This window comes from Molossus molossus, unplaced genomic scaffold (assembly GCF_014108415.1).
Source record: "Molossus molossus isolate mMolMol1 unplaced genomic scaffold, mMolMol1.p scaffold_m16_p_11, whole genome shotgun sequence".
NCBI lineage: Eukaryota > Metazoa > Chordata > Mammalia > Chiroptera > Molossidae > Molossus > Molossus molossus.
The window spans coordinates 74,800-100,157 of record NW_023425346.1 but is presented as its reverse complement, the minus strand read 5'-3'; the positions used below and the strand labels follow the sequence as shown (position 1 = coordinate 100,157).

General features: G+C 39.1%; 1 protein-coding gene across 1 annotated transcript; it reads left to right on the top strand.

Annotated features, from left to right (window-relative positions):
• Positions 1-24,685, top strand: LOC118625561 (zinc finger protein 345-like). The gene is made up of 5 exons (XM_036254615.1): positions 1-501; positions 2,860-2,986; positions 3,337-3,432; positions 21,787-21,860; positions 22,481-24,685. The coding sequence occupies exons 1-5, from the start codon at positions 214-216 to the stop codon at positions 24,101-24,103; spliced, it is 2,208 nt and encodes a 735-aa protein (XP_036110508.1). The 5' UTR covers positions 1-213; the 3' UTR covers positions 24,104-24,685.
• The last annotated feature ends 673 nt before the right edge of the window (positions 24,686-25,358 follow it).

Here is a 25,358-nt window from a genome sequence, read left to right as displayed (position 1 = left end):
TCCACTGAGCCTCACTGGAGGGCATGAGGCACCATTATTATTTTACTGAGGTGCTAGAGGTGATTTTCAGGTGAGCACAGGGGAAGCCAGAGGACCACCAGATGCTTGTGAGACTGGGGAGCAGGCTTTGGTCAGAGTGGATAACAGGGGTCCTCTGCTGGGTTGAGGGGTTCAGGAGGGCAGCGCACACTCCATCGCTATAGGAGTTTTTGGATGTCTGAGAGGAGAGAGCGTGGGAGGAGAGGAAAGGAAACATTCACGATCTGTTCTCCGTGTAGAAGCTCAGTTCCCGAGTCTCCGGCGGTAAAGGACGAGGGCAGGTGGCCTCGTCAGCGTCTCCAGGCCTCGACCGCGTGTAGTGGAAGCAGTGCAATGGGTTGTGCTGGCGCTTTGAAGACACGTTCTCAAGATGCAGACATGACTCCCCGACATCCTATCATCTCAGAAAACAACCCAGAGCAGGACCAGGGCCAGGCCCGGGATGACATGGCCGCTTCTCAGGTAAATGTTCTGTTCCAGGTTAGAGGCTTTTCTTCCTAATACGTGGATTTAGAACCTGCAGACTTTAATTCTTCTACCTCTGTTGTTTTTGTCTAGTCAGGTGGTTTTCAGCCAGTTCTTTTCTCCCTTTTCTTATGATGGTCAAGGTCAGCTCTTAGAATGCTTCTCTCCTTGTCCCGGAGCTCCCTGAGGGCATGAAAAATTCTTACCTGGGATTGATGACCTTTAAATACTGAAAATGTCCGCTCTCTGACATCAAACTGGAAGGCAGCCATGTCCAGCGTCTCTATCGGGAGAGCTCAGAGCTCTGGCACTGGTGACAAGGGGAAACGTAGGTGTCAGGTTTCTATGTCTGCAGCATCAGCTCTGTCGATCAGGACTAAGAAAATGCACATGTAACCAGGGGGGCGTTACTGGCCAGAATAACCGAGAAACATCTGACAAAGATGAGTAGTTAGAAGAGGCTTGCTCATTAGATTGGCGAGAAAGACGTGCTATTTAAAAGCACCACTAGAGCCCGGCCAGTGAGGCCCTGTGGTTGAGTGTCGACCCTGCACCAAGAGGTGGCCCATTTGATTCCTGGTCAGGGCACATGCCCAGGTTGTGGGCCCGATCCCCAGTAGGGGGCACGCAGGAGGCGGCCAGTTGATGTTCTCTCTCACTGATGTTTCTTCTCTCCCTCTTCCTTCCTCTCTCTAAAAGTAATAAAGAAAAAATATTTTTAAAAAAAAGTACTGTTAGAGTCAAACATGGGAATTGTGGATTGACAATGGTAAAATCTAATGTCTTTTTTTATGATCATTTTTATATTATGTATTTCTTATTCATGTATTTTCCCCAATAATGTCACAGTGGTGAGGACATGTCTTCCGGGTGCCTCAGTCACCTGATGTCCACTGTCCCATCCACCTGGCTGATACTCGCTTGAAGTGCTCTCTTCACTGTAGTTAGTAGTTTCCCTTAATTGTTACCAAGGGCCTAGGGGGGATTTATTGAGAGATGTGCAAAAAAAAAAAAAAAAAAAAAATTACATTTCATGTGGAAACTCCCCTCTCCTTAGCTCCTGTTAGCTTTGGAAAATGAAGGTCCTACTTTTATTTCCTGGAGAGCATTGGCTTTTGCTGTGGAGGATTTAATCATCCAGGCCTCGTCCTCGCACGCTTGTGTTGGGTACTCTGCACTCACGTCAGCCACTGTGCGTGATCACTGTTTGTGTTTTCAAAGAATCATGTTATTAATGTACGTTCATTCACTTACATTTCTAATATAGCTCTCACTAATGATACATAAAACTTCTCAAAGTAATAAAAGACTAAGAAACAATAGTTCTAACTTCTTTTTTGTCATACTGTGTGTCCCACTCCTTATTTTGTTTATGAAATACAGAGTGTGTCATTCACAAATAGATGCATGAGATTTACAGAACTGCAAACTAGTCTTGATTTTATGGATGTTAAAAGTCCGTTTTCTATCACTTTTCAGTTGTACCTAATTCCCATATATATGTCTCTCTCTGCTCACGGAAGGTTAACATGTGAGTTGTTTTGTCTTCCTCTGCTTAAAATGTCTTTGTTGTTCTCAGTCACAGAAACTAGTGTGCACTTTCAGTAGGTTTCCTTATGCACATTGGCCTGTGTTCGTCTGAAAAATTGTAGATCAAGTTTGGAGTAAAACTCAAGGCCTACCCTTTACTATGTGTTTCATAGAATATTCTCATGACAGGAGGAATAGTCCTGTTCTCAGATTCCTTATAGTACATTTTCCAATAGGATTGCAGTTGCTATGTTTTCTGTTCCATGAGAACTGCAAGTCTTTCAGTTCAAAGTCACATGTTAATTTTTTCCTGTGTTTTGTTTTCTGTGCTGTTCAGAGGTATGATATATGGACCAGAGACCTTGGTGTCATTGGTGAGCGTGTCCCCCATGTGGAAACAGGCCCTGCCTCAGAACTCCTGAATCAGAACCTGCATTTTCACAAAACTAGTTCATTGTTGTTCATATTAAACTTGAGGTACTTACACTTCCAGCTCACTATGACTTTTCCAGCTGAGGAAGATTAACAACTGGTACTGAATGATACAAATGCACACTGAAAAATCCTTATGCCTGTGTCGATGCCTTAATTTTAAAGTTTATTTTCCTGAAAAGTAGAGTCTCTGTAATGGATTTGTGGACATGTGTCAACCTCATTTCCAGTGTTTTAAAATGTATCAGAGAATATTACTGGGTCAAAATCACCTTATTGGCTAATTCAAGATACTCTCCTAGGTCAAAACCACTTCTCCTAACACTGTTTTCATGTTGGGTTACATTATGAACTCTGTGTGTGGCCCTTTGGTAATTGTGTCTTTTGTGTCAGGGACCGCTGACCTTCAGGGATGTGGCCGTAGATGTCTCTCAGGAGGAGTGGGAATGCCTGGGCCCAGCTCAGCGGGTGCTGTACCTGGATGTGATGTTGGAGAACTACAGGAGCCTGGTCTCCCTGGGTGAGGATGACCCTTCCAGAGTCCATTCTCCACCTGCAGGGTTTTGCTTCTTTCTTTAGAAGAATGTTTCTTGGGAGCTTCTGCTTTGTGTGGTAAAGTTTCAGATCCCTGCTGTCAAGGAACAGACTGAATGGTTGAGGGTGTAGGAAAGAAAGGCTTTGGAAGTAGGAGCTGCTCAGTGTCTGAAGTCTGACTGTCATCTGGAATGATTAAGGTGCTCCCAGAGAACAGTTTTGGAAAATCATTTTCTAGAGTAGATATTCCAATATTCTACAAGTCTTCTCATCGGAGCACAGACTGGGTTGGAAATGGGAGAATATAAAACTCATGTTCTTTTTTCTGGTAAACAGGCTTCACTGTCTCTACGCCAGATCTGGCCCCCTTTTTGGAGCATCTGAAAGAGCTCTGGGATGTGAAAGGAAGCAACACATTCTCCATCCGCCAAGGTAGGTGGGGATGAGGAAGCAGATGACAAGGTGAGGTCCAAGGGTCAGGAAGGAAGCCAGACCTTCGGTGTGGTTTGGAAAGCTGTGCTTCCGTGGAAGGACTCTTATTTTATTTTTTTCAATGACCATTTATCCCCCCATACCTTCTTCCACTGCCCCCCCACAGTCACCACCCTGTTGTGTTAGTGAGTTTCCTCTTTTTTCTTTTCCTCTGTTCCATCCCTGCTCCAGCCTCAGCCCCCAAAATATTTTGCCTGTTTGTGCTAAGAGCATTTTATTTCTTTTACTGTCACAGAGGGACAGCTCGTCTCCAGAGGGACAGCTCGTCTCCAGCAGGCCCGTGCTCCCTCCTGCTCTCGGGACTGCTTCTGCCCCGCGACCTCTGTCCTCACATTAGCGGTGGGGCCTAGGACAGTGTGTGCCTGTCGCTGAGGAACTATATGTTAAGCATTTCTTTTTAGTTTTGTTTTTGTCTTATGTAGGGAGTTTATGAAGGAAGTTGATATGGGGTATCATGTTTTCTGATATATTTTTAATCCTAGGGAGGCCTCAAATAAGACCCAGCAAAGTTTGGGCTGGGTGATTTCATGACGGCACATCCTGAAAAATGAGAAGATTTAATTTTATGTTTCACTTCCAAATGTCCTTTTTCTTAGCATGAACTAAGATAAGAAATTTCCAATCTGTATTTCCCAATTCCTCCATTTTAGGATAGTTTAGTGTGTCTGTTTACCTCACAGAGTTCTTCCGTAAATTACTACCATTGTCGACCTTAGGGCATTGCCAGCCATGTAGGGAAGTTTCTATTGTTACCTGATTTCTCCAGCACTATTATTTTGTATTCTGCCCTGTTCAGTCCAAAGCTGCTTGGGACTGTGTGGTTTTACTTTCCATTTAGATCTGTGTCCAGTTTGTGCTTTTAGCTTCATGAGCAGCACTCTCATTAGGAAGAAGTGAGCTGCAGAATTCTTAGGCACTTGTTTAGACATGATTAGGTTTTTCATATGCTGTCTCAGCATGTTTCTTAATCATGGTGTGCTTGATCTCAAAAGTTTCCTTTAAGGACCAGTCATTCTTTGCATATTTTCCAAGTTTCCTTTGGTTCCTGAATTTATAAATGAAGGGTTTTGTGTGTTTGTGTGTAAGATGGATTACAGCCTACACACATTGTGTAAGAATAGCAGAAATATATCAAACCTGAAAAAAATCCTCCAATCATTTAAATGTTTCTTTATTAGAATTATACTTGAGAGCTATTGTTGATGGTTTCCTTTGCTGTATGTACAAAAACTACTTTGTTGTATTCTCTTTTATTTGAATTTTTCTCTTGTTTGTTATGCCTAGGGAGACAGGTGAAAAAATATTTCTAAAAATGATGACAGTTTATTGACTATCTTCTAGTGTTTCATGGTTTCTAGTCTTACATTTTAGTCTTTACTCCATTTAGAGTTTATTTTGGGACATGGCATAAGAAACCGGTTTTGTTTTATTTATTTTTTTGCGTGCATAAGTTCAGTTTTTCTTGCACCATGTGTTGGAGAGACATCTTTCACCATAGTGTATTCCTGCATTGTTTCTTATAGATTAGTGTAGTTTTGGCCACTTTAAAAATGTGTTACTTCTTTTTTCAAGTTGTTTTGTAAAAATTCTTTCTGTATTCTGGGTATTAACTGCTTATGAGATGTTTTGCAGAAATTTTCTCCCATTCCACAGGTTGCTTTTGTGTGTGGGTGGGTGTGTTGTTTTTAACCTTATTGATTATTTGATTTAATGTGGGGGAGTTTTTATATTTGGTGTAATCCTATTTGACTATATTTGCTTTTGGTGTTATACCCCAAAAAATCAAATGTCATAAAAACTTTTCCATTGTTTTTTTAAAAAATTAAATGTATTAGATGACATTGGTTAATAGGGTCATATAGGTTTCAAGCGTACATTTCCATAATATGTGATCTGCATAGTATATTGTATGCCCACCACCTGGTCAAATCTTCTGTCACCATATGCTTGGCCCCCTTTATCCATTATGACCGCCCTCACCCCCTTTTCTTCTATGTACTTTATTATTTCAGATCTTATATTTAGGTCTTTGATCCATTTTGAATTAATTTTTGTATAAGGGGACAAACTGTAATCTACTTTCATTCTTTTGCATGTGGCTTTCCAATTCTCCCAGCACCATTTACTGAAGAGACTTTCTTTTCTTCATGGCATGCTTTGGACTCCTTTGTCAAAAATTATTTGCCAGTATACTTGTGGTTTTATTTTTGTGCTCTCAAGATATTTGTGAATTTCTTTACTTTCTTTTTGCAGTTGTTTTCTACTTTCACAGCACTGTGGTCAGAGAATACGCTTTGTGTCATTTCAGTCTTGAATTTGTTGAGGCTAATTTTGTGACCCAATGCATGGTCTGCTCTTGAGAATGCTTTGTGTGTGCTGGAGCAGAATGTGTCATCGGATGTTCTGGTATGAGAGCCTCGAGATGCCAATTATATCCATTTTGTGTAATCTATCATTTAAGGTCAATATTTCTTTGTTGATTTTCTGTTTGGATGATCTATCTAGAGATGTCAATTGAGTATTAAGGTCTCCAACTATGATTGTGTTTTTGCATTTTTCTCTCTTAAGGTCGGTTCACAGTTCCTTTATGTATTTTGTTGCTCCCCGATTGGGTGCATGTATGTTAGGAAGTGGCATGTCTTCTTGATGTAGTATCATCCCCTTTATCATTATAAAGTGTCCATCTTTATATCTTTTCACCTTTGTTATTTTGAAATCTATTTTGTCAGATACAGGTATGTCTCTACCTACTTTTCTATGGATGCTAGTTGTTTGGAGAATTATCTTCCAACCTTTCACTTTGAATCTACCTTTTCTTTTTTTTTTTAATAATTGACTTTTTTTTTTTATCCTCACCTGAGGACATTTTTCCATTTTTTGTTCAGATAGAGTGGGAGGGAGAGAGAGGAAGAGAGAGAGAGAGAGAGAGAGAGAGAGAGAGAGGTGAAAGGGACACATCGAGTGGCCGCTACCCACACAACCCAACCAGAGCTGGGGATAAACTGCAACCGAGGTATGTGCCCTTAGCGGGAACCGAACCCGGGTCTCTCTGGACCATAGGCCAACGCTCTAACTGCTGAGCCAAACCTGCCAGGGCTCTACCTTTGTCTTTACATCTTAAATGTGTCTCCTGAAAGCAGCATATATATGGTTGGGTTTGGGGTTTTGATCCTCTTAACATTAGACTTATGAAACATTAGACTTAGGAAAAAGAAAGTTTCATACATACAGTAACCTTTTTTCTTTTGAATGCATCTGATCTTCATCCTTTTTTACAAATTCAGACCTTTTACCCTTCTTTTTTATGTTTTTGTTGTCACAAATTATGTTTATGCTGTAAGTTTGTTGGTGATCTTTCTTACAGATTTGTTACCTCTTGTTCTTTGTTTCAGGTAGAATAACCTTGATTATTTCCTGAAATGGTGGTCTTCTGGTGATGAATTTTCTCGTGTCTGGAAAAGTCTTTATTTCTCCTTCATATTTGAAGGATGATTTACTGGATATTTTATTCTTGGCTGGTCGTTTTCTCTTTCAGTAGTTTGAATATTTGATTCCACTTTTCTGCCTTGTAAAGTTATTGCTGCGAAGTCCAGTGATAACCTAGTGGGGTTTCCTTAATTGGATCCTTTCTTCTGTTTCCTGGCTGCCTTTATAGTTCTTTCTTTGTCATTAATTTTTGACCATTTTAACACAATGTACCTTGGAGATATGGATTGAGGTAACTAGGTGTTCTGTGTGCTTCTTGGATTCCAGAATCTAGTTCTTTCCATGGATTTGGGAATTTCTCATCAACTATTTGTTTGAATAGGCTATTTCTTTCTCCTTTCTTTTTCTTCTAGTATGCCTATTATTCTCATATTGCTCTCTCTGATGGCATTAGCTAGTTCTCGTAGAGCTCTTTCACTGTTTCATGCTCAAGTTTCTCTCTTCTTCCCAGGGTCATTTCTAGATTTCTATCTTCTGTATCTTTGATCCTACCTCCTTTTGGTTTTCCCTATTTCCTAAGCACATTATTTCATTCGTGATCTCTTTTATTGAGCTCTTCATCTCCAGAATTTCTGTTTGGTTCCTTTTTAAAGTTTCAGTCTCTGGTGAAGTACTCGTTTTGTTCATTGTTTCCTGAGCTCTCTAAATTGCCTGTCTGTGTTTTCTTGCATCTTGTTGAGTATTTTCAGAACTGCAGTCTTGAATTCTCTGTCATTGATGTCATGTATTTCCATGCCTTTAAGTTTGTTTTATGGATATTTTTTATTTGCTTTCTGAGGTGCCTTTTTATCTTGGTTATGCATAGTATTTCACGGATTCCTTCTCTGTGTAGGCATCAGTGTGTGAGTGGTGCGAGTGGTGTTTCTCTGGCTGATTAATATGAAGATGCCTTTCTATTCTTTTCCATTAGGTGATACTGGATCACACGTTATTTTCATTCTGTGAAGTCCCAGTGCCTACCATGATGTGCCTAATTGCTGTGTATGGGGGTTGGGAGGACTGGGACAACTTGACAAATTCTTTGTATTGTCCTCTTGGTGACGGCAACCTTCGTAGCATCCCCACTATGCCCCAATCCCCAACCAGTCACAGATTACCCGCTTTGCTAAGGGAGAAAATGTGATTTTGTAGTCCTAGTTCTCGGGTTTGCATATCTTGTGCTCTGCAACCTGGCCCCAAGGGCAAAGGGAGGCAAGCTTTGGGAGGTCAAAGGGAGGAGACTAGGCTCTGTGGCTTTGTTTCTTTTTCTGAAATGCCCGCTGCCTGACAACCACTGCTGCACACGTGTGCCGGGCCCAGCTCTGGCCCTGCCTCAGCTTGCACTGCGCCCTCCTGCAGGAGGGCCTGCTGAGGAGCTTTGTTTCCCCTGCGGAATGGAGTGTCAGCCACAGCTGGATCCCTTCCCTTTCTTACAAGAGCCCTGCTGCGAGCTCCCAGCTGCCAGGCTGCACCCCTGGGTCATTCCAGCCCCTCTGCCTTTTGGCCTCCCGTTTGCTTCACTTGCTCCTCTTCAGATGTTTCAACATTTGGATCTTTCAGGTGCATTTGTACATTGAGCAGCGAATCCTTTGTTGACTTACAGCAGTTCAGATTGCTGAAGCTTCAAGGGGAACTCTTACAACGCCTTCCTCTACCCCCACACTTTTCTTTTAGTAGATTAAGAGTTATTAGCTTTATGTTTAAATCTTTTATCTATTTAGATTTTAATATTTGTATATGCTGGTAGGTAAGGGAACAAATTTAGTCATTTTTTTCAGATGGACATCCAGTTTTTTCAACAGTGTTGGTTTATAAAAATATCATTTTCTTATTTAGTGGTAGAGGTATCTTTGTTGAAGATCAGTTCACCTTATTTAGGAGAAGTTATAGTTGTGAGTGCATGAAATACAGGTGTATTCTTGTATTGTTATTTACTAATTATTGTATTATTTTCCATATCTACAAGTATAAATCTGTATGTGCCCCAGCCTATACGTGCACTCTTTATTCTACCGTGTTTTATTCTTTACTGCTGTCTTAATGTCTCTATTTCACTATTTTGATAATCATACCTTTGAAATATGTTCTAAAAGCAGGGAGCATGATGCCTTTAACTTTACACTTTCTTTTTTTTTTTTATCCTCACTGGAGGACATTTTTGCATGTATCTTCAGATAGAGCAGGAGGGAGAGAGGGGGGAAGAGAGAGATAGAGAAATATCAATGTGAGAGAGACACATCGAGTGGTTGCCACCCACACAACCCCAACCAGGGCCAGGGACAAACTGCAACTGAGGTACATACCCTTAGCAGGAACCAGACTCAGGACTCTCCGGTCTACAGGCCAGTGCTGTAACTGCTGAGCCAAACTGGCCAGGGCAACTTTACACTTTCTTTCAGAATTCTTTTACATTTCTGGTATCCTTGGACATTCTATGTTAATTTTATTATTATTTATTTTTATTTCTCACCCAAGGATATTTTATTATTTATCATTATATAGAGTGGGAGGGAGGGAGAGACAGAGAGAAACATCAATGTGATAGAGCCACATCGACTGATTGCCTTCCGCCTGACCTGACCAGGGCTGGGACCGAACTGCATCTGAGGTACATGCCCTTGACTGGAATCAAACTCGCCACTCATTGGTCCACAGGCCGACGCTCTAATCACTGAGCCAAACCGGCCAGGGCCATTTCTATGTTAATTTTTAAATTAGCTTTTCTATTTCCTCCAAAAGTGTCATTAAAATTTTGATAGGGGTTGCTTTGAATGCTTAGATCACCTTTGGATACTACTGAGGGCTTACACTATTAGTATTTCAATTTAGGATCATGGGGTGGATTTTTTTTTTTTATCCTCACCCGAGGACACCTTTCCATTTTTTGTATAGATAGAGTGGGAGGGAGAGAGAGGAAGAGACAGAGAGAGAGAAACATCGATGTGAAAGGGACACATCGAGTGGCTGCCACTGCACGACCAACCAGGGCCGGGGACAAACTGCAACCGAGGTACGTGCCCTTAGCGGGAACCGAACCCGGGTCTCTCTGGACCTCAGGCCCACTCTCTAACCGCTGAGCCAGACCGGCCAGGGCTGGATTTTTTATTTATATCTTTCTTCTTTAATTACACCCAGCAATATTTTATACTTTTATTATAAAAACTGTGCCCCTCCTTCATGAAGTGAACTTCTAAGTATGTTATTCTCCCGTATACTATTATTAATGTAATTGCATTCTTAATTTGGTTTTTGTATTCATTTTTTGTTACTGTATAGAAATAAAATGAATTTCTTTTCATTTTAGATTTTATTTATTTATTTTTTAAAATTTATATTTATTATTGAAAGTATAGATGTCCCTTCTTTTTCCCCCCATGACACCTTCCTCCCACATCCCACCCAGCCTTCACTGCTCTGTTGTCTGTGTCCAGTGGTCATGCATATTTGCACATAAGTTCTTTGGTTTATCTCTTCCTGCCCTGCCAACCTTTCCTCTGAGATTTGTCACTCTGTTCCCTACTTTGATGTCTCTAGATCTATTTGTTTATCAGTTTATTTTGTTAATTATAAATAAGTGAGATCATATGATACTTGTCTTTCTCTGACTACCTTGTTTTACTTAGCAAAATAAGGTCCCTTCATGTCATCTCAAAGGGTAAAAGATCTTTCTTACAGCTGCATAATATTTCATTGTGTACATGTACCACAGCTCTTTTATCCACTCATATATTGATGGACACCTGGGCTGTTTCCAGATCTTAGCAATTGTAAATAGTGCTGCTATGAACATAGGGGTACATATATTCTTTCTGATTGGTGTTTCAGGCTTCTTAGGATTTATTCCTAGAAGGGGGATCACTGGGTCAAATGGCAGTTCAATTTTTAATTTTTGAGGAAACACCATATTGTTTTCCATAGTGGCTGCACCAGTCTACATTTCCACCAACAGTGTGCTAGGGTACCCTTTTCTCCACACCCTCATCAGCACTTGTTTGATGATTTGTTGATGGGGCAGGTGTGGTGATACCTCATAGTTGTATTAATTTGCATCTCTCTGATGATTAGTGATGTTGAGCATTTTTTCATATGTCTCTTGGCCATTTGTGTGACCTGTTTGGAGGGGTGTCTCTTTAGGTCCTCTGCCCATTTTTTTTTTTTTTTTTTATCCTCACCCGAGGACATTTTTCGATATTTTGTTCAGATAGAGTGGGAGGAAGAGAGCGAGAGAGAGAGAAACATCGACGTGAAAGGGACACATCGAGTGGTTGCCACCCACACAACCCAACCAGGGCCGGGGACAAACTGCAACCGAGGTACATGCCCTTAGCGGGAACCGAACCCAGGTCTCTCCAGACTGCAGGTCAACACTCTAACCGCTGAGCCAAACCGGCCAGGGCCTCTGCCCATTTTTAAATTGGGTTCTTTGTGTTCCTTCCGTTGAATTATATGAGTACTCTATATATTTTGGAAATTAACCCATTATCTGATGTATCATTGGCGATTATGCTCTCCCACACAGTGGGTTCCTTTTCCATTTTGATGGTTGTTTCTTTCGCTGTGCAGAAGCTTTTTAGTTTGATGTAGTCCCATGTATTCATTTTTTCCTTTGTTTCTCTTGCCTTAGGCATTGTATCAGTGAAAATTCAACTGCATGTGATGTCTGAAATTTTGTTGCTTACATTTTTTTTTAGGATATTTATGGTTTCACGAGTTACATTTAAGTCTTTTATTCATTTTGAGTTTATTCTTGTGTGTGGTGTAAGCTGATGGTCTAGTTTCATTTTATTGCATGTACCCGTCCAGTTTTCCCAACACTGTTTTTTGAAGAAACTGTCTTTACTCCATTGTATGCTCTTGACTCCTTTGTCAAATATTAATTGAGGATAATATCTTGGGTCAATTTCTGGGATCTCTGTTCTGCTCCATTGATCTGTATGACAGTTTTTGTGCCAGTACCCCAGGGTATTTTGATTACATTGACTTTGTAGTATAACCTGATATCTGGTATTGTGATCCCTCCTACTTTGTTCTTCTTTTTCAAGATTGCTGTGGCTATTCGGGATCTCATTTGGTTCCATATAAACTTTTAGAATATTTGTTCTAGGTCTGTGATATATGTCATTACTGTATTAATAGGTATTGCATTGAATCTATGGATTGCTTTGGGTGGTATGGACGTTTTAATGATATTGATTATTCCTATCCGTAAACATAGTATGTACTTCCACTTTTTTATACCTTCCTCTATTTCTTTTTTCAATGTCCTGTAGTTTTCTGGGAACATACCTTTTACTTCCTTGGTTAAATTTACTCCTAGGTATCTTATTTTGTTGCAATGGTAAATGGGATTTTTTTTTAGCTTTTACCTCTGAGTATTTATTGGGGTATAAGAATGTCTTCGATTTCTGGATGTTAATTTTGTATCCTGCTATTTTGCCAAATTCATTTATTAAATTTAATAGTTTTTAGTTTATATGCACAATATCATATATCATCTGCGAATAATGACAGTTTCACATCCTCATTTCCAATTTGGATGCCTTTTATGTTTGTCTCATTGTCAGATCACTGTGGGTAAGACTTCCAGCACTGTGTTGAATAAGAGTGGCAAAAGTAGAAATCCCTGTCTTGTGCCCGTTTAAGGAAAATGATTTAAGTTTTCACCTATTGAGTATGATGTTGGCTGTAAGTTTGTCGTAAGTTACGGTATGGTCCCTCTATTTCCACTTTGTTGAGTTAAAAAAAAAATGTGCTGGATTTTGTCAAATGCTTTTATTTTTTGCATGTATTGATATGATCATATCATTTTTATCCTTCATTTTGTTTGTGTGGCGTATCACATTTAGTGATTTATGAATATTGTACCAGCCTTTAATCTCTGGCTTAAATCCCAGTTGGTCATATTGAATAATTTTTTTTTATATATTGCTGGATCCAATATGCTAATATTTTGTTAAGGATTTGGCATCTGTGTTCATCAGGGATATTGGCCTGTAGTTTTCCTTCTTTGTAGTGTCTTTACCTGGTTTTGGAATTAGGTTTATGCTGGCCTCATAAAAAGAGCTTGGAAGTTTTTCTTTTTCTTGAGTATTTTGGAGTGTTTGTGGAGAATAGGTGTTATTTCTTCTTTGAATATTTGGTAAAACTCCCCTGTAAAGCCATCCAGATGGGGGCTTTTGTTTGCTGGGAGTTTTATTACTGCTTTAATTTTATTAGTTGTTATTGGTCTGTTTAAGTTTTCTGACTCTTCCTGATTGAGTTTTAGAAAATTGTAGGAATTTTTCCAGTTTACCTAGGTTGTCCAATTTGTTGGCATATAATTGTTCATGTAATTTTCTTACAATGCTTTGTATTTCTGTGGTGTCAGCTCTTACTTCATCTCTTTCATTTCTGATTTTATATATTTAAGTCCTTTCTCTTTGTTTCTTGGTGAATCTGGCTAAATGTTGATCAATGCTGTTTCTGTTTTCAAAGAACCAGCTCTTGGTTTCATTAGTCTTTATTATTTTTATTTATTTTTAGTCTCTATATCTTTTATTATTATTACTATTAATAGATGCTTTTTTCGCATTTATTGATATGATCGTATCACTTTTATCTTTCATTTTGTTTATGTGGTGTATCACATTCATTGATTTGTGAATATTGTAACAGCCTTGGGTCTCTGGGATAAATCCCAGTTGGTCGTGGTGAATAATTGTTTTTATATCTTGCTGGATCCAATATGCTAATGTTTTGTTGAGGATTTTGGCATCTATGTTCATCAGGGATATTGGCCTGTAATTTGCCTCTGATCTTTATTATTTTCTTCCTTCTACTGTGGGTTTTTATTTTTGTTTTCTGTCTAAATCTTTACTATGTCAGTGTATTAGAAATTTTTTTTTGTTTCTTGACATAGGTCAGTAATTCTGTGAACTTCCTTCTCAGAACTGCTTTTACAGTGCCCCATAGATTTTTGTGTTGTTGTGTGTTCATTTTCATTCGTTTTCAGGAAATTTATTTCTTCCTTAATCTCATTGGTAAACTATTCATTTTTTCATAATATGCTGTTTAGCTTATATGTGTTTCAGGGTTTTTTGAGTGTTTCTATTATAGTTAATTTCTAGTTGCATGCCATTGTGATCCAAGAGGGTCCTCAATATGGTTTCAGTCTTCTTGAACTTGTAGGTATTTTAATTCATGTTCTAACATGTGGTCTGTTTTTGAGGATGTTCTGTGTGCACTCCTGAAGAATGTTTATTCTACAGCTTTGGGTTGAAATGTTTTGTAATTATAATTAAATCCATCTGATCTAGTGCATCGTTTAGGGTCTCTGTTACTCGCTATTTTTTGTCTAGAAGATCTATCCAGTAATGTTAGTGAGGTGTTAATATCCCCTAGTATGATTGTGTTGCTATCTCTTTCTTCAAGTCCTCCAGAAATAATTTTTAAATATATTTAAGTGCTCCTATATTGAGTGCATATATGTTTACCAGGGTTACATCCTCATATTGGATTGATCCCTTTAATATTATGTAGTGACTTTCTTTGTCACCTATTATGGTCTTCATTTTTAAGTCTATTTTATCAGCTATGAGTGTTGCTACTGCAGGTTTTTTTGTTTTTTTTTCATTTCCATTTGCATGGAAATTTTTTTCCATCTCTTCACTTTCATCCTGTGTGTTTTTTTTGTAGTTGTTCTGAAGTGGGTCTCTTTATATAGCACATATATGTGTAATGTTTTCTTATTGATTCAATTACCCTATATCTTTTGGTTGCAGCATTTATACCATTTACATTTAAGATTATCATTGATAGAAATTTATTTGACGCCATTTTTATTCTTTATGCCTGTGTACTTTCCTCTATTTCTTGTTCTTCTTACAATAATCCCTTAATCATTTCTTGCAGTGCTTGTTTTGTGGTAGTAAACTTGTTTCTTTGCTCTGTGAAACTCTTTATTTTGCTGTCTATTTTGAATGACAGAGTAGTCTTGGATTCAGTCCCTTGCTTTTCATTACCTTATATACTTCATGCCACTCCCTTCTGGCCTGCAGTATTTCTATTGTGAAATCAACTGACAGTCTAATGGCAACTTCCTTCTAAGTAACTTTCTGTCTCTCTGTTGCTGCCTTTAAGATTCTTTCTTTGTCTTTAATTTTTACCATTTTAATTATGATGTGTCTATGTGTGGGTCTTTTTGGGTTTATCTTTTGTGGCACTCTGTTTCCTGGACTGAGCGACTTTTTCCTTTACCAGGTTAGGGAAGTTTTCTGTCATTTCTTCAAACAGGTTCTCTATTCTTTGCTGAGGTTCTTCTCCCACTGGTGCTTCTATGATGTGGATGTTGTTACAATTTTGTATTGTTCTAAAGCTCCCTTAAACTATACTCCTTCTTTTTAACTGCCCCCTCCCCCCTTGCTGCTGCACTTGGGTGTTTCTTTCTTCCTTGTCTTCTAATTTGCTGATTTGGTCCTCAGCTTCTTATAATCTGTTGAATTCTTCTACAGTATTATTTATTTCAGGTGTGTCATCCTATGTTTTCTGATTGGTTCTTATTTATTGTTTCTATATATGTTTAATGCTAATAAAATTTCCTCTCAGTTTACTGAAATTCTAAGTTGTTTGAGCATCCTTATAACCATTATTTTGCTCCAGTGTTGTTGGATCTGGTCCCTTGGTATGTGAGTCCCTGTCTCTTGGGCAGTTCTCTGGTACAGGCCAATGTGAATCCCTGTTCTCTTGTCACTGAGCAGTCTGGCTGTGGCCCTGTAAGATGGGACCCCAAATAATCTGGTGAGCATGGCTTCCCTAGCTCAGAGGCTGGGTCTGATTCAGGGCTCACCCCTTGAAGGTACTTGTTCTGAGCTGCTTTCCCTTCCCCTGTGGAACTTGGCTCTGTGAGCTATATGGTCCGGTCAGGATAGTTTGAATACATTTGCATTGAGGGGGGTGCTTGTAGCTTGTAGGAGGTGCAGGAAGTCACTTTCTCTTCTCCAATGCCTGAACTCTGCCTGGGTTACTGGCACTTTCTGGTCCACACCTCAAGCAGGGGAAGACAGAATTTTTTTAAAGGAGGGAAAAAAACAACCCTGCTTGGCTCTCTATACTTAGCATGACATCTTTAGGCTCCCACCAGGGCAGACATCCAAATCCACAGTGCCACCAGGACCAGCTGATATGGCGCTTATTTTCAGCCCAGAGCTCTTCCGCAGGTAGGGGATGGGATGCCTTCTCTTTGCTTGAGGTGAGGAGAATTGAGCCTGTTTCCCGGGGCACTCTGACTAGCCCCCATAAAAGTTCTTTCAGTGAATAATCGGTCTCTCAGATTCACTACTGGGTGATCTTCTCAGACTCTCATGCATGTGTAGAGTTCTTAGTGACCCCTCCCATCAACCACAATCAGGGCAAGTTTCCGAGGCTGGTGTGTCACCCAGCACTCACTTTTAGCCTGGGACAGTGCTGTCTGAGTCCCCCCAGTGGGCCCAGTCACCTCTGACTCCCAGTGTCCAATAGTACTCGGGCTCCCCTCCTGTTTTCTGTTGTTTTCCTTTGGGGATCCCTGTGTAGGGCTGGGTCTCCCTGGTACCCCGGGACAGGAGCTGCCCCTTCCCTCTGGCTTCCAGCCACTCTGCACAGCTGCATGGATTGGCTCACTCACTCCATATCTTCTCCTTTCCCTGCTCCATGCTCCCCGCTGACAGTATTTCCAGTGAACTATTTTCAGGTGTTTTTTTCAAGTTGAGTTTTCTACATTTTAGCCTCAAGTCTGGTCTGGTGCTAGGAGCACATAGACAGAACTTCCGTAGGCTTCTGCCATCTCGCCTCCATCTCCACAACTGATTTCTTGGATTGGTTTTATATCCTGCCTTTTGTGGAATTTTTTTGATTTCTGTTGCTGTTGTTTTTTTATGCAGATTCTGCATAATTTTGCAATTTATGATTCTGTTACCCATTAACAGAGATCTTTTTATCTTCTATTTTTTGTTCCCATGGGAGGTATATAAAACATTTAAAAGTTATGGTAGTATACTTTAATCTTATATCATCAGTTGCATACAGAATCTCTACTACTTGTCATCTTTACCCATGTACCCACTTACATTATTGATATCACATTATACCTTTCATGTTGTGTATCTTATAATATTAACATTTTATTGGTTTTATTTTTTTAAGTTTTATAGAAGGCAAAGTGATTTGTGTTTTATCATTAGGTAACTGTAAATTTTTATATATATTTACATGTACCAAAAATCTTTATATATTAATATGATCTTGTGTAAAATTCTTTTATTACATCTGGAAGAATTTTCTTAAGTATTTTTCATAGGGCAGGTCTCATGGTGAGAAAGTCCTGACAGGTTTTTCTGTGGAAAAGTGTTTCTTTTTTTATTGTCAATAACCTGTTTTCTCAGATACAGTAGTCTTAGTTGTTAGTTTTTCATTATCAGTTCAGTCTTTTCAGGATGGTTTTTCCCTCTGAATAATAATATTTTGATTATAATATGTTCTGTGTCTACATTTTTACATTCCTTTTATAACTTAGAATTCAGTGAGCTGCTTGCATTTGTGTGTCTCTTTCTCCAAATTTTAGAATCTTAAACTATTAATTTTTTATGTAAGCTACCTAGGTGCCTTTTTTCACTATCCTGTATTAATGGGGCCACATAATGTGCGACTTGGTTGATTTGTATATATAATGTGCGACTTGGTTGATTTGTATATATATGGTTTCCCAGAGAGAGGAAGGGAGAGGGAGAGAGATAGAAATAACAATTTGAGATAGAAACATTGATTGGCTGCCTCCTGCACGCCCCCTACTGGGGATCGAGCCCAAAACCCAGGCATGTGCCCTGACAAAGAATCATACTGGGTATCTCCTGGTGCATGGGATGATGCTCAACCACCTGAGCCACACTGGCTGGTCTTCTCTATTGATTTTTTTTTTTTTGCATTCATCTTCAGATAGAGCTGGAGGGAGAGAAGGGGGAAGAGAGAGAGAAACATCGTTGTGAAAGAGACACATCAACTGGTTGCCACCCACACAACCCCAACCAGGGCCAGAAATGAACTGCAACCAAGGTACGTGCCCTTAGTGGGAAATGAACCTGGGATTCTCTGGTCCCCAGGCCAATGCTCTAACTGTTGAGCCAAACTGGCCAGGGCTCCTCTATTGATTTTTAATGAACTATGTACAATTTTTTTTATTCTTCAGCTTGGTTACATCATCCGTTGAGGATCCTACTGTATTTTGAAATTTGGGTATTGTGTTTTTATCTTCTAATTTGTGTATGGTTTATTTTTATAATTTTTTTCTCTTTGCATTTTTATTTTGGTCATACACATTTTCCCTGATACTATGAAGTTGTCAGTTTTGTCTACCTTTACATTTTAAGATGGTTATTTTGAATTCTATAAAAAAGTAATTAATATATTTCCATTAATATTCTAATTTCTGGAGATTTATTTTGTTATTCTGATTTGACATTGTTTTTCTGTTTCTCTGTATGCCTTGATATTCTTTTTTGAAGTTTGGAATTTTAAACAACCAGGCTTTATCAACTTGCATTTTCCTTTCTTTTTATTAAACTTATCTTTATTATTGAAAGTATTACAGATGGCTCCCTTTTTCCTCATTGACCCTCTGCTCCCTGCTTCTGCTCCCTTCCTGCCTTCCCCACACTTATGTCTGTGTCCATTGGTTATGTGTATATGCATATAAATTCTTTGGTTTATCTCTTCCCACCCACCCCCTACCCTTTGAGGTTTGTCAGTCTAACAACGAATTTGAACTTCTTGATCCCTTCACCTTTTTTCCTATCTGGCAAACAACAAAAAGTTCTCTGTACCTATGAGTCTGTTTCTATTCTGCCTGTTCATTGGGTTTGTAGATTCAATTGTTAATAGATATGTATTTATTGACATTTTATTGTTCGTATTTTTGATCTTCTTCAAGAAGACCTTTCACCATTTTGCATAATACTCTTTTGGTGGTGATAAACTCATTTAGCTCTTTGTCTGGGAAACTATATGTCCATTGATTTTAAATTATACCTTTGTAGGATAGAGTAGTCTTGGTTGTAGGTCCTTGCTTTCCATCACTTTGAATATTTCTTGCCATTCCCTTTTGGCTTGCAAAGTTTCTTTTGAGGAATCAGCTGACAGTCTTGTGGGAGCTCCCTTGCAGGTAATTAACTACTTTTCTCTTGTTGCTTTAAAGATTCTCTCTTTGTCTTTAACCTTTTGCATTTTGATTATGATGTCTTGGTTTGGACTTCTTTGGGTTAATCTTCTTTGGGACTCTGCTTCTTGGATTTGTATGCTATTTCTTTCACCAAGTTAAGGAAGTTTTCTACCATTATTTTTCCAGACAAGTTTTCAATTTCTTGCTTTCTCTCTTCTTCTTCTGGCACACTCATGATGCAAATGTTGGTACACTTAAAGTTGTCCCAGAGGCTCCTTAACACTATCCTCATTTTTTTGTATTTTTTTTTCTGTTCTGATTGGCTGTTTTTGCCTCCCAATATTCCAAATCGATGGTTTGCTTCTCGGTTTCACCTAATGTATTATTGAGTCCCCGTAAATTATTCTTTATTTCAGTTAGTGCATCCTTTATTTCTGGTTGGTCCTTTTTTATGCCTCACTAAGTTCCTTGAGCATCCTTATAACCAGTGTTTTGAACTCTACATCTGCTTGATTGCTTATCTCCATTTTGTTTAGTTCTTTTTCTTGAGTTTTGTTCTTTTCTTTCATTTGGGACCTGTTTCTTTGTCTCGTTTTGGCTGCTTCCCTGTGTTTGTTTCTATGTATTAGGTAGAGTTACTATGTCTCCTAAGCTTCCTAGGGTGGCCTATTTTGGTAGGTTTCCTATATAGTCCAGTGGCACAACCTCCCTGATCACACCCCAGTGGGGCCCTCAAGATGCACCCCTAGTATGGGCTGTACACCCTTCTGTTGTAGTTGAGTTTTGATTCCTGTTGGCATGTCAATGGGAGAGATTTACTCAGGCTGATTAGCTGCAGTGACTGACTGTGCCCACTGATCACTGGCCTCTGACTACCTTGGAGGATCAGCTGTGCAGGGGCTCACCACACAGCATGACTTACTTCAGCAGGGCTCTGGTATCCACTGAGTCCACTCCTTGAGTGTGCCTCTCGTGGAGATGATTGGGTGATGGTGCTTTGAATGTCTGAAACCATCCACTGGGTGTGCTGGCTCAGGGACAAGGTCAGCCACTGTATATGTTATACCCAGGGCCACCAGGCTTGAGCTACAAAGTGATTTTCTGATGGCTGCTTCTTGTGCTGGGCTTGGAAGTGCCCATACAGAACCGAGCTGTGAGCCAAAGCTGGCTGCTTCTAATGCCAGCCCTGGGACCACTTACTGAGAAGTGTGGGGCTTGCTGTTTATTTGAGAGAATATATAGGAAAATCTGAAGCCAGAGCCAAGACAGGTCAATCCTATGGTAAAGCCACTGGAAACAACTTGGGTGGGCCCTAATGTTGGGTGGAGCCAGGCCTCGGAGAATCATCAGGGTGGGGCAAACTGTGTGAACCAGGTTACTAGAGTCCCAGATATGGCACTCTTCTGCCGGGCCAGTGGGGAAGACCAAAGGAACAGGGGTCTCCCATCCTCCTCTAGCATGTCTGTCCAGGAGAAAGCTACTTCTCCAACTCTCACCCTGATGCCAAACAACTCAGTTCTTCCCCATATGTCTCTGGTGCCTTTCAAGCTTCCTGACCCTTACTGGAGCCTGGAGGAAACAAATACGTATCAGTCCAACAGGCCTTTGATTGGAACTGCCTGGGACTCCAGCAGCCTCAGCCTCCCTCGGTGTAAATTCCCACTAGTTTTCACATTCAGAAGTTATGGGGATTCTCGTCCTGGCACTGGATCCCTGAGCTGGGGCAGGGCGGGAGGGCTGGTGTAGGACAGGGACCCCTCACTCCTCAGGGAGGACCTTCATAGCTGAGGCGTCCTTCCTGATTTTTTTATTCACTACATGTGGGTGTGGGACAAGCCCTTTCATGCTTCTCCCTCTCTACCAGTCTTGATGTGGCTTGTTCCTTATTCTCGTAGTTGTAGGACTTCCATTCAGCTTGATTTCAGGCAGTTCTGAATAATGGTTGTTCTGTAGTTTAGTTGTAATTTTTATGTGGTTGTGGGAGGAGGCGAGTTCCGCGTTTACCTACAGCACTGTCTTGACCCGCAATCCCCTACTTGTTTTCTGTAGGAGAAAAGAAATAACAATCACATGTGCTGGAAATTCTAATTTTTCTCAAAACTGTTTTGGGGATGTGTGGATGTGTATTCTTTGTTCTTGTGTGTAAGTTACAATTTTTAAATGTTTTTATGTTTCTTCCTCATTGCCTATGGTATCTTTCTATCATTGATATCTGTCTTCAGTACTACACTCTCCGTTGTGTTTAAATAATTCTTTTATTTTTTTGTTGTCACTACAATGCATTCACAGTATACTGCCACTCTTTTAGTATTCTGTATCATGTAAAACAATCACATCCCTCAAGCATCTGCAAAATTGCAAGATCATTGAACACACAGTAGCCTCATTTCTTTATCTCAGAGAAGAAAGTGTGAATTGAAAATTTTCTTAGAATATTGCCAATGTGTGCCAGGAAGTTGGAGCAGGTATTGTTGGCAAATGTAAGCAACTTTTCTCCCCCTTTTTATGTGTCTCTTCCTCATTGTTATTTTCTTGGGCATGCTGTGAACTCTTAGCTTGCTTTTGGAGTACTCAAAAAGATAATTGGGTCAATAACTGATGGTAAGTTCAAAGTATAATCACTTGAGTGTAGTAACTGTGATAATTTATTTCATATCTTTCAGATATGTTATCTGAAGACAACCAGGCCTTCTTACAAAATCCAGGAATAGAAGATTTATTCCCCAAAATAATACTGGTAAGATATGGAAGATGTGGTTTTGATAATGTATAATTAATTAAAGCCTAAGTTTTTTTAAAAGATTGTGACAGGAAGAAAGGATATTATTGTGGACAGAAGTAACCTGGGATAATATTTCATAATAAAATCATTGTTCCCTGAAGAGGTCAAAGATATTACATGTCTTGGGAAAACTTCCACTTTAAGTCAGTTACATTTGTAAAACAATGTGTTTTTAAATGTAAAGAACAAAGCCAAATTTTTAATGTTATATATACTAGGGAAGCAAATGTGGAGTATCTGGAGACTCACCTAATCCATGGTGTGAATAATCATTTGAATTCTTTTAAATGTAGGATAGGATTAAAATTTTAGTCGTTTCTAAAAGTTAGAGATTTATAATGCACAGATTAAATTTAAATGTGATCAATTTGGCAATCCCTTCAATAGAATTTGTTATTCTATCACTGAAAATATTTATTTCCCCAATGTCTATGATTTTCGTAAACTTGGGAGTACATTTTTAGACAACCATCTTGGTTTAGTAGGTAATCCAGAATAGTATTTGGGAGTAAGTGTTCATGTATATTGAAATTATAGCTGTCACTAAAGGCCTTTCTATCTTCAACGATTACCAGGGTACATATAATGAAGACAGAAGTTATCAATTCAGTGAATATTGGAAAAACTTTAATAGAGAATCAAATGCTAATAATAAGAGAACTCAGCTTCCAGAAAACCATTATACATGTAGAAAAGCCTTTGACCAAATGTCAAGTCACAGTATAGATGAAGTAACTCATATTGTGGAGAAGACAAACAAACAAAGTAAATGTGACAAGTCTTTCAAGCAATCTTCACATCATACTGAACAAGAGAATATTCGTACTGGGAAGAGCACTTACAACAGTAATCCATGTGAGCTAATCTGTGATCAAATATTAAATCTAGATAAATATAAGAATACCCATACTGAAGAAAAACCTTACAAATGTCAAGAATGTGGCAAAGGCTTTAAATGGCATTCATGTTTTAATCTACACGAGAGAATGAATGCTGAGGAGCACCTTTACAGATGTACAGAATGTGGCAAAGTCTTTAAACATCCCTCAAAACTAACTCAGCATCAGAGAATTCATACTGGAGAGAAACCTTTTAAATGCAGAGAATGTGGTAAAGCCTTCAGCCAGGCCTCCACCCTTACTGACCATCAGAGAACTCACACGGGAGAAAAGCCTTACAAATGTGGACAGTGTGGCAAAGCCTTCATTCGTTTCTCAAAACTTAGTCGCCACCAGATCATTCACAGCACAGAGAAACCTTACAGATGTAAGGAGTGTGGAAAAACCTTTTCTTGGCATTCATACCTTACTAAACATCAAATAATACATTCTCGAGACAAGCCTTACAAATGTGCAGCATGTGGCAAAACTTTTCATTACCATTGGTGTCTTACACAACATGAGAGAAATCACAGTGGAGAAAAGCCTTATCAATGTAACATATGTGGCAAAACTTTTAAATGGCATTCATGTCTTATTGTACATGAGAGAAGAATTCATACTGGGGAGAAACCTTACAAATGCAGACAGTGTGGCAAAACCTTTTATCAGCACTCAAAACTTACTCAACATCACAGAATTCATACTGGGGAGAAGCCTTATGAATGTGGAAAATGTGACAAAGCCTTTAAACGCCATTCATATCTTACTATACATGAAAGAATTCATACTGGAGAGAGACCTTACAAATGCAGAGAATGTGGCAAAGCCTTTAACCAGTCCTCACACCTTACTCACCATCAGAGAACTCATACTGGAGAGAAGCCTTATAAATGCAGAGAATGTGGCAAAGCATTTAGGCGGTCCTCAACCCTTACTGACCATCAGAGAACTCATACTGGAGAAAAGCCTTTTGAGTGTGGAGAATGTGGCAAAGCCTTTAATCGTCTCTCAAAACTTACTCGCCATCAGATCATTCATACTGGAGAGAAACCTTACAGATGTAACGAGTGTGGTAAAGCCTTTGCTTGGCATTCATATCTTACTAAACATCAGATCATTCATTCTCAAGAGAAGCATTACAAATGTGGAGAATGTGGCAAAACCTTTAACTACCGCTGGTGTCTTACTCAACACGAGAGAACTCATACTGGAGAAAAGCCTTATAAATGTAGTGTGTGTGCCAAAGCCTTTAATCAGCGTTGGTCTCTCACCCAACACGAGAGAGTTCATACTGGAGAGAAAACCTTACACATGTAGAGAATGTGGCAAAACCTTTAGCCTATGTTCAAAACTTACTTACCATTGGAGAATTTGTGCTGAAGAGAAACAGTAGTAATGTAAAGAATTTTGCAAAACATTAACTGTTGTTCAAGCCTCATTTACCATCAGAGAATTAAGCTTTATGAATGTAAGGCATGTTCCAAAGACCTTATCTTCATTTGTATCATACTCAACATCTGATTATTCATACTGGAGAGAAACTTAGCAAATATAAAAAATGGGACATCTTTAACCAGTACACAAACCTTATTCAACATCAGCAGTCATACTGAAGAAAAGCTACAAATGTATAGAGTGAGAATAAGTCTTTACAGCATACTTGACATAAGAATTCATACTAGAGAAAAACTTTACATCTGAAGAGTGTATGAATTGTATAGTTGGACCTGCAGTGTCAATATCAGGGATTGCATAATGGGAAGGAATTGCATTAACAATAAAGGATGGAACTCTTTTTCCCAAAATATACACTTAAAGAATTTATCCCTTAGCCCTGGCCGGTTTGGCTCAGCGGTTAGAGCGTCAGCCTGCGGTCCAAAGAGACCGGGGTTCTGTTCCAGCTAAGGGCGCGTACTTCGGTTGCAGTTTGCCCCCGGCCCTGCTTGGGGTCATGAGGGTGGCGACCAGTCGATGTGTCCCTTTCATGTCGATGTTTCTCTCTCTCTTTCTTCCTCTCTCTCCCACCCACTCTATCTGAACAAAAATAAATGGAAGAATGTCCTTGGGTGAGGATAAAAAAAAAAGAATTTATCGGTTAAAGTGACTTTATAAAGATGTAAAAAATGTGCAAAAGTATGTAATCGAAAATGGATTTTAAAATGGAGAATTCACAGTAGAGGGTTTGTCAAAAATAGTTCTAAATCAGAATTCTTATTATGTAGAAAAATCCAAAGTTTAAAAACTGAAATAAGTACTTTTTAGTTTGCTTCAAAATATCAAAGGCATGGATGTTTTTCTATGTATAATTACTTACAATATATTTTATTTCATATTGATGGCATTTGAGATATTTTGAGAATGAAATATCATCAGTTAATGAAACATTAATTGATGCTACTATGTGTTTATTTCTAGTGTGTGTGTGAAATCATGAACTTGAATGTGGCTGCCTTAAAGATCTGTGAGCTCTTGTATATTAGGTCTGTTTTGCTCAGATCTACTCTTCTGTGGAAGACTGAGGACATTGTAATGCATAATGTATGAAGAAAATCTAAATGCTGATGTTGTTTGT

Bases quoted from the DNA above. Each gene is read 5' to 3' on its own strand.
- LOC118625561 (XM_036254615.1), top strand. From the start codon at position 214: ATGTCTGAGAGGAGAGAGCGTGGGAGGAGAGGAAAGGAAACATTCACG. The intron at 3,433-21,786 runs GTAGGTGGGGAT...CATATCTTTCAG, and splicing joins CACATTCTCCATCCGCCAAG to ATATGTTATCTGAAGACAAC. The intron at 21,861-22,480 runs GTAAGATATGGA...AACGATTACCAG, and splicing joins TATTCCCCAAAATAATACTG to GGTACATATAATGAAGACAG.